General features: G+C 34.3%; 2 protein-coding genes and 1 long non-coding RNA gene across 4 annotated transcripts; 1 reads left to right on the top strand and 2 right to left on the bottom strand.

Moving 5' to 3' along the window:
• Positions 1 to 1,561: 1,561 nt before the first annotated feature.
• Positions 1,562 to 3,066, bottom strand: LOC145069900 (uncharacterized). 2 transcript variants are annotated; one of them, XR_013689718.1, is made up of 7 exons: positions 2,928 to 3,066; positions 2,668 to 2,739; positions 2,483 to 2,554; positions 2,337 to 2,373; positions 2,169 to 2,232; positions 1,902 to 2,059; positions 1,562 to 1,674 (listed from the first exon to the last, which is right to left on the bottom strand). It is a non-coding gene; the product is annotated as an uncharacterized LOC145069900 (long non-coding RNA). The 2 variants fall into 2 exon arrangements; XR_013689717.1 differs by having other exon boundaries at positions 2,668 to 3,066.
• Positions 3,067 to 6,266: 3,200 nt separating this feature from the next.
• Positions 6,267 to 7,603, top strand: LOC145066604 (Restriction endonuclease, type II-like superfamily protein; the record flags this gene model as incomplete). The annotated part of the gene is made up of 2 exons (XM_079013899.1): positions 6,267 to 6,412; positions 6,759 to 7,603. Coding segments are annotated over 2 exons (918 nt in total), but the record flags the coding sequence as incomplete, so codon positions are not given.
• A 902-nt stretch (positions 7,604 to 8,505) lies between these two features.
• LOC145066603 (uncharacterized) lies at positions 8,506 to 8,895 on the bottom strand. Its single transcript, XM_079013898.1, has one exon. It carries the CDS (start codon positions 8,893 to 8,895, stop codon positions 8,506 to 8,508), a length of 390 nt encoding a protein of 129 aa, XP_078870024.1.
• Positions 8,896 to 9,111: the final 216 nt, after the last annotated feature.

Raw genomic sequence — 9,111 nt, 5'->3', positions numbered from 1 at the left:
ATAACTTAGCTTCTAGTTACAACGTCTAGTATGTGTCATGCCTACATGTGCAACTAAGTTTATTTAAATCTAGAACTGTCTCAGATTTTGACGGTTGTCACAACGGGTCGCCTTGTCTGATGCCTTTGGTAATCGGAAATTATTTTGTCAACGACCCATTGATAAGAACCGAGGCTCTAGAGGAGGTGAGGCAACCCCTAATCCAAAATATTAATTTCTCCCCAAAACCAATTTGAGACATAATCGAAAACATGTAATTTCAATTGATAGAGTCAAAAGTTTGATAGTATGATATTATATTGTTGACTAGGTTTAAACCCGTGGAAACCACGGTTGATAAATAAAACACTATTGATAATTTTAAACTGTTATAACTAATAAAAAATTTGCAAAAATAAAATAAAATTTTTGTCGGTAAGTTTATACTGAGTAGTTAAAATTAATATATAAATATCCGATCTACATTCTATACGTGTAGATATATGATAAAATCATGATTTTATAAAATGCAATATAAATCTGAATACAATATGACTGAAATAAATTTTAAATTCCGTTGGATTTCATCGGTATAAAATCATGATTTTGTAAAATGAAACCCGTGGAAACCTAATCCAAGACAAAAAAAAGATTTTAAAACAAATTATAACATCTCCTCAAATACCACAAAACAATTAGTAATATTAACCTATATACCCAATATCAACAACAATTTAGTCATAGTAAAATGATATAAATATGTAATCTTTAAATAATCATATTGGTTGCACATCTGGTGAAATGAAAGCGTATTGCTTAAGTAATTACATCCAAAGTCACCAAGTAAAACATAAGTTGATACATATAGGTACGTATTACCATTTGAATCTCCATCGAGAACTATAAAAGAAAACTTAATCTCATAACTGGAACCAAAACCACCATGTACAAGGCTCGTTTCATCACTATTACCGAACATATTTTTCATTCTCCAAGTCACAAGGGATAAAAGACACCGTATTTCCTAAGCTATATCTTGGCAATACATAAAACACAAAATAAAGATTCATTTTATTTAAAATAAGAATAAAAATCTAATATTTGTATGAATTTAAGAATTCTGACACATTTGAAAGTGTTCGCAACGTGATTATAAAAACAAAGTAAAAGAAGAGACTTTTACTACTTGAAATAAAATGAATGGACCACTCATTGAGATTACAACAATTGCTTTGAAGTTGACTGGAGCAACGTTTTAAGTTTTGTCCTGATAAGATAAAATAATAAAAGTATTGATTTTTTGAAATTTGTAAACCAAGTAATTCTACCCTTGTTTTTTGAATTTTCAAGAAGCTCGTTATAAACAAAAATTGTGAAAGTAGTCATGGGATAAAAATTCGAATATCTACTGCCTTTTATAAAATTATCTTTCATATTTTCAAATTTAAGTTGACCTATATATCAAAGTGTGACATTAGTAATACAACAAATAGCAATGAAACATATATCATTCCAATTTTAGTTAATTAACCTATATATCATGTATAATTAAGGTATGGAAATCAATCATTATATCATGTAATACAAATGGTTTCAAGTTCTAAACAATAGGTAAACATCGTTACCTCTAAGAAAAGTATCAAGGACCTTAAAGGAAATCGTCATGAGAGGCCAACACTCCAAGCAAAAAATATCCTGAAAATGTAAGCAGTCACATTAATAATCAAAAGTTTAGACTATAAAGAATGTCGTTATCTCTACTTTCTCAGTATCTTGTATGTAAAGGACTAAAGCTATTTCATTTTAAACCCCTTATGATTTCGACATAAATTTATCAAGTCGATCTTGCAAATCAGTCACATTTCAAACAAACATACACTACACCCAAATAATTAAATGACAAAATAGGGGGTATTGGTTACCATTTTTTGAACCAATTCATAACAGAAAATTGTAAATAGGGTGTAGATGCACTCTCAATTTGATCTAATGGTGAGTAGCAGCAAAACTTGATATAAAGGGGTTCCACATCAGATTCAAGCATGCCTCGTGGATGAGCAGGTAGAGACGCCAAGGGTTCCTCGCAACATAACAATTGATTTTTATACAAAAACAGAAAATTTGAGAAACATGAAGCAAGCCAACTACATTAAAATGACATTTTGATTTAGATAACTACATTAAGTTACCTGCATTTGAGCAACATGAAGCAAACCACTTCTGAACTTCTAACTTTGCAGCTTCTAGCTCGGACTATAAGATATTACAAAAGTATTTTAGATTAAAATGTATTTGTTGTCTAATAATGTAAGTAATGAAAATAAGAAAGAATTATTAAAAAAAAGACAGTTACATACTTGGCATGTTGCAAGAGTATCGTTATAGCTTAGGATACTACAAAAGACAAGGCACAAAAAGGGGATTTATATTTGATTTAAATGAAAGTGTTGTGAAAAGATAAAACCTTACAAAGGATTGTTTAAGAAGAATGAATTGATGATACCTTTCGCAAAGGGATAAAATCATCCAAGTTGTCATATGGTACCTGGTGCCGTTTCTTCTACTTTATGTTAGCCTGAGATGCAAATGAACAACAATGATCAAGAAATCAAACAACATAGTAAAAGAAAAACATGGTGAAACTGTAATAAACATATCATCAAACACATAGCGGGCATCAATATTAACCTTGAACATCGATTCCTCTGGTTGATTAAATATTTTTCGAGCAAACGTGTCATCTCTAGGTAAACGTTGGTGCTGAAAAAGAATGGAGGCGGTGGTGAAAACGGTGTAGTAGCAATCGTGATAAAGCAGTAATGGTGTGGTGGTGATGACTGAGAAAATATATTCTCTTATCATTCAATTTTGGAGATGATTTGCTCCACGATTTCAAGAGTTTTTGGTTACTGAAGAGAAAGATAACGCATGATTTAAATCCAATTTACCTCCACGTTTAAAGGGATTGATAAGAAGAAATTGTGACTGTTAAGCAAAAGAACGAATTTCACGCGTAAGGAAGAAGGGAAAATCGGAACTTCACTTATAAAATTCTAGGCGGGAGAAAAACCTGAGAAGGATTGAGGAGATGTCACGTGGCATTAGAGGTACTCTTTTATTAGGATAGGGGATTATGTTCTTGTGCATGCTTTTTATGTACTTAACAAACAAATATATTCTTTTCACATTATTTACATATTATTATTTATAATTTAACCAAATCTATTTTACTAAGGCTTTGTTCTCTAATATATTAATTTAATATGTGTTTCATGTAACATGGCTCACGAACACTTACACTTTAGGGACATAACACAACGCTATTGATTTGGGTTCCATTTAGTATTCATATTCACGTGTGGCCTTGGATTCACTTGTTTATGATTTCTGATCCACTTACATAATTGAGTTGCGGGTTCTTGAAACATTTTTAGAACTTTAAAATGTTTTTTATTTGTTCATTGTTGTCTGTTAAAAATCATTTATTTTATAAAAACATAATTTTGTTTTACAACTGAATGTGTTTACTAGGGGTGGTAGCTGGCCCATTGACCCTCTAACCTGAAACTGGCCCACCAACCTAAAATTGACATGTAAACCCGCAAACTTATATAATTAAACGTATTATGTGGGTCGGGTTAGGGTTGATGTTTTCAACCCGCGAACTCGTGACCCGCCAACTTGACTGCATATATAAGTTGGGTTGGGTTGATGTACCCTCACCTGCCAACCCTACCCAATTGTCATCATTACTGTTTACGGGTTTAGGGGATCGTTAAAAAAACATTTAAAAAATTATAACGACTTTAATAAATCTTGAAAATTACAAAGTGACATTTAATCAATGTTATAAAAACCGGTTCAACCAGTTGATCGAACCGGTTGGATCGGGAACTGAGGGAATGAGCGGTTCAACTATCACCGATTTTACATTGATTTCTGAAACAGATTGAACCGGTCGGTTTTTAGAAAAACCTGGTTGAACCGATCAAAATAAACCGGTTGAACCAGTTAAACAAATAAAAACATAGAGAAAATAATCATTTACATAATAAAATTTAGTGATTTTTTTTTTCAAATCTATCTAGCTTTCTCTAAATAAAAACATATGGTAAATGTCACAAAGTTTTTTGATGTATTAGTATTCATCTAAAACTATATTTTATTTTAGTATTATAGTTTATTTTCTTTTTAACGTATATGGATTGATGTAAAACATTAAAATTTATAATTATTTGTTATTTTAATGTATTTGGATTGATCTACAATTTATTATATATATATATATATATATATATATATATATATATATATATATATATATATATATATATATATGAACTTGTAAACATCAAATTTATGATTTATATATGTATGCATGAATAGGAAAAAAGGAAAAAGGATAAATATTATAGAAATTGGTTCACCTGGCGGTCAAACCAGTTAAACCGATCACCATACCAATTAAACTAAAAACCTGGTTTTTAAAACATTGCATTTAATAGATTTTTAATTTAGCCTCGACTTGTATTCTTTGGAGTTCGTCAACTTTTAGAAAAAATCTTGCCTTTTTTTGAAGCTAACAAACTCCAAACATTCTCTATTTATCATCACTTTTGTGTTTTGGAGGCCTAAGTATCCTCAACCAACCTTTAAATTTAAAATCATTTTTGTGTTACTTTTTTTTTAACACTAAATATGAAGGTAAAATATAAAGACCTCTAAAAAAACATCATTTATCATTTTAAAGGTTGGTTGGAGTTGAATAAAAAAAAGTTCACTATTTTTGTTATTTTTTTTGTTATGTTACTTATTGGAGAAAATCTAAGACAAAATTGCAAGAATGGTCCCCATGGTATGTCGAAAATTGTCACTTTGGACCAAACAGGTTGTGACTAGCACAAATGGTCAAAAAGTTTCCATTTTGTTGCTAGTTTGGTCCATTCTGCTTTAATTTTTTTTTTTATAAATGATGATTTTGCCTTTTTATTTTCTTTTTTCATTTTTTATTAGAAAAATAAAAGAAGAAAAAAAATATCATTTCTCTCTCTCTCTCTCTCTCATTTCTCTCTTTCTATTTCATGTTATTTATCCGAGACACTTCTTCTTCTTCTTCTTTCTCAAGAGCATCTACCATTACCACCATTCGACCACCGCCCGCCACCACCACCACCGTTCGCCACCACCCACAGATGAACAAACACACACAAAATCAGATGAACATACAAACACATGAAATCTAAAGAAAATAAAAACAAATCAACACAAACATCCATCGATGTTTCAACAGATTCAACATAAACACACACACACATAGATTAAACACATACACATAAAACCCAAAAATCGACTCTCTCTCTCTCTCACACACACAGAGATCTAAAACATCATTTCTTCTTCTTCTTCTTCTTCTTCTTCTTCTTCTCTCACATAGATCTGAGGTGGTGTTTGAAACCATACCTGGGTAGTGTTCGTCATAAATCCGGTTTTGTTAAGGGTCTTGTCATGGGTTTAAACAACCCTAGCTTCGTTGAGTAGTACATCGCAGGTGTCTCCGCCTCGATTTTCAGTAGCGAAACACCCATCTGAAAACCCTAGCTGTCAAGAAACCCTAACTTCAGATCTCGATCTCCTTTCTCTCGTTGTAGGCTGTCGAGGTTCAAAGGGAGGGCATCAACGATCGAAGCTGGTGTTTGGGGCAATGCTACCTGACCGGAGGAGGCGGAGGGACAACCTAGTCCGGCGACAATCGCCAATTTCTTCTTCTTTTGTTAGTAGTTAGCAAGAAACGAGAGAGAGAGAGAGAGAGAGAGAGAGAGAGTGTGTGTGTGTGTGTGAGAGAGAGAGAGAGAGAGAGAGAATGAGAGAGAAAGGGTATTTTTCTTTTATTTTTTCTTTTCTTCTTTTATTTTTGTAATACAAAAATGAAAAAAAGAAAATACAGAGGGCACAATCGTTATTTTATAAAAAATTAAAGCAAAATGGACCAAATTAACAACAAAATGAAAACTTTTGGACCATTTGTACTAATCAAAACCTGATTGGCCCAAAATGTCAATTTTCGACTTAACACATAGGGACCATTCTTACAATTTTGTCAAAATCTAATAAGAGGACTAAAATTGTTAATAACACAACCCTAAATTAGATTCATCTCTGTCACCGTCCGCTCGTCCGTGCATTTTCTGTGCTCGACCTCTTCTGCTCTCCGGCGCCTCACGGCCCTCAGCTATTCTCCGGTGTCGCTCTACTGTTCTCTACTCCGTCTACTCCATATACAACGCTAAATCGCTAGAATCGGCTGCTTCGTCCGTCAGGCCAGTTTTTTATTCTCTCGCCATATATACGACCCACTCACTAAATACGCGAAGAGAATCAGGCGGAAACAACGTTTTCTTCCAGCCAATTTTCGTTTTGTACTACCATTAACGAGGTACGTAAAAACACTTCTTGTTCTTGCTCGAAATGAGTTAATATTATATATGCATGCTACCTGTTTGATGAAAGTCCCCGATGAACAATTTTTTATTTATGGAACTGTTTCTAGACGTGGTTTTGATATGAAAATTGAACTTGGGGTTTCATAACTCTAACTCAGGCAACAGCAGCAAGCATTTCGGATTTCATGAGTCACATCTCCAATCTCGAAGTCTCGAATTCATTGTCACGGTTGCTCACATCGTGGCTGTTTTACACTTGCATCGCACAGCACGAAATCAATATCGAATTGCCAACAAATCTTTATGTACCTCAAGTCATCTTATTCTTGAATCCACTAGTCTTAAACACAGGTTCAAAAACTGGCAAGAAGAAAGAAAGTATAAGCTAACAGCAAGTACTTTTGCACAAGCTATCGGCTTTTGGCCCAACAGAAGAGTCCAGCTCTGGCTAGAAAAGATAGGTGCTGTTGAACCCTTCACAGGAAACCTCTCCACTTGTTGGAAAAACATCAAAGAAAATGAAGCACTTGAAAGGTACAAAAATATAACCGGGAATTCCAATTCCGTTTTCTTTCCTGATTTCCAAGTTAGCCGGAATTTGAACTCCGGTGGGGATCAGAATCGGAATTGGAATTGGCTTGCAGCATCTCCTGATGGGGTAATCGACAAGATGGTTTATGGGTTGCCTTGCCGTGGGGTGTTAGAAATAAAATGCCCATTTTATAAGGGTAATATGAGAAAAGGTTTCCCATGGTCACAAGTTCCATACAATTATATTCCACAAGCTCAAGGATTGATGGAGATTTTGGACCGTGATTGGATGGATTTTTATGTGTGGACTCCAAAAGGGAGTAGTTTAATTAGGATAGATAGAGATTTAGAATATTGGAATGTGTTACAGATGGCATTATCGGATTTTTGGTGGGGTCATGTCGAGCCTGCTAGAGAGATTTATAGTAATTATGTGGTGAAAGATCCTTTGATTGAGTTGAAAAGCTTATGCCCAGAGCCTAAGCACGAGTTATGTAGTTATATTGTTGAAGAAAGTAAACGTGTTGTTGGGAACTCTAGATTGTTGATGCGTGAAATTAATGGAATCCGAATAGACTGATGCACTACTACTCAACATATACCATTTGTAGCAAGTTTTTTGAATAATTTATCCTTTTTTTTCTTATTTGTTATTGGTTGGTGTTCATCTAACTGAATTATGTCTGCATTGCACTGGATAGATGCAACTTAACTCACCAAGTTAGCCAGCAGCTCAAGTTGCATGAGGCCAAGCTGCCTAAAATTGTAATTTTCATTGATTAAATTCTGTATAATCCATATACATATAGGGTGGAAATATTAATCATGGAAAGTGAACTCAAATGATCCATCAAATATCTAGTAGCAACTATTTAGCTGTGAAATTCGTGACAGCCTTATGGAGGAAAAACAAAAACAGAATCTTATGTCCAGTTCATCTTCACATGTAACATGGTCGCCAGATTAGCTAGGATTAGAAGCAATTTCATACATCATTTACCACATTCCATGTCATGTCCGTTCATTTTTCACTTTGCGAGTTGTTACCATTTCTAGAAATCTGAAATGAATTTAAGAACTGAATCAAGTAAATTAACGAATGACGAAAGTGATTTTTGGGAATTTGAAGTGTGTCATAACTTAGGGAGTCTCATTGTCTTCTTCAATGTAATTTGTAGTCAAGTTTGAGAGCTTGCTGAAACTTTGTTAAGAAATTAAACTTAATCAAGGACTGCAGTTTCAAGTTTTACCATGTGAATGGAATCAACCGTGTAATACAATGGATACGCAACTTTCATTCCATGAGATAGGAACAATATGAAAGATGCAACAAAACCTCGCATATCTTGATCCTTGAAGAACAACTAATGGGTTCTTTTAATAGAATGATAGAATGATACATGACATTAAAATGAATTGTTATCTACAGATACAACGAATGGTAAAACTAATGAATACGAATGTAAAAAATCAGACCTCAACTTTCAACAAATGCAACCAGAAAAGCCGTAAAAAGAAATTAAAAAAAGAAAACAACAATGTCGATCATCAGAACTCAGAGAAGGCCGAACAAGACGAAGAATCCGAGTAAAATAAGCCAAACGATATGAACCAAGAGAAGCGCCTGACCTGACACCGGCCCGCTGCCTTCATTTTCATAGTCACAAAAACCTAGCTTCGCCACCTGTACACCGGCACAAATTGCCTCGGAACATCCGCACCAGTACGTAACGTTATTGACGCCGCAAACCGGAGCGGGTCTAAAGCACTTGACAGGACATGATTCGGAGTTTACGGAACGAGGGCAGAGAGAGGTGGATCCGGCGTCATCTGACGGCAATAGGAGGAAATCCGATTTGGATTGGACACAGATAGGTGACGCGGTTAAGGCGATTGCGATGGTGATGATGATGAGGAGGATCGGCGATGATGATTTTATCGACATGGTGGCGATCGGCGTGCTTCCAACACAGAAGCTCGCCTCGCCTTCGTTAAGAATTGATAACAAAAACTGGACTAGATTTAGAGAATATGGAAGCTTAGAGGTAAAGAATTTTAGGGTTTGGGTGAGGAATTCGATTTGGGAGAAAAGGTGTAACCAAACTTGAGACTTGTTCAACGGATGTTAAACCTTTGCCTATTCTTTTCTTCTCTTTTCCAT

The sequence above is a fragment of the Lactuca serriola genome, chromosome 8 (assembly GCF_051521515.1).
Source record: "Lactuca serriola cultivar US96UC23 chromosome 8, Lser_US96UC23_V15, whole genome shotgun sequence".
NCBI lineage: Eukaryota > Viridiplantae > Streptophyta > Magnoliopsida > Asterales > Asteraceae > Lactuca > Lactuca serriola.
This window is presented reverse-complemented; position numbering and strand designations above follow the sequence as displayed.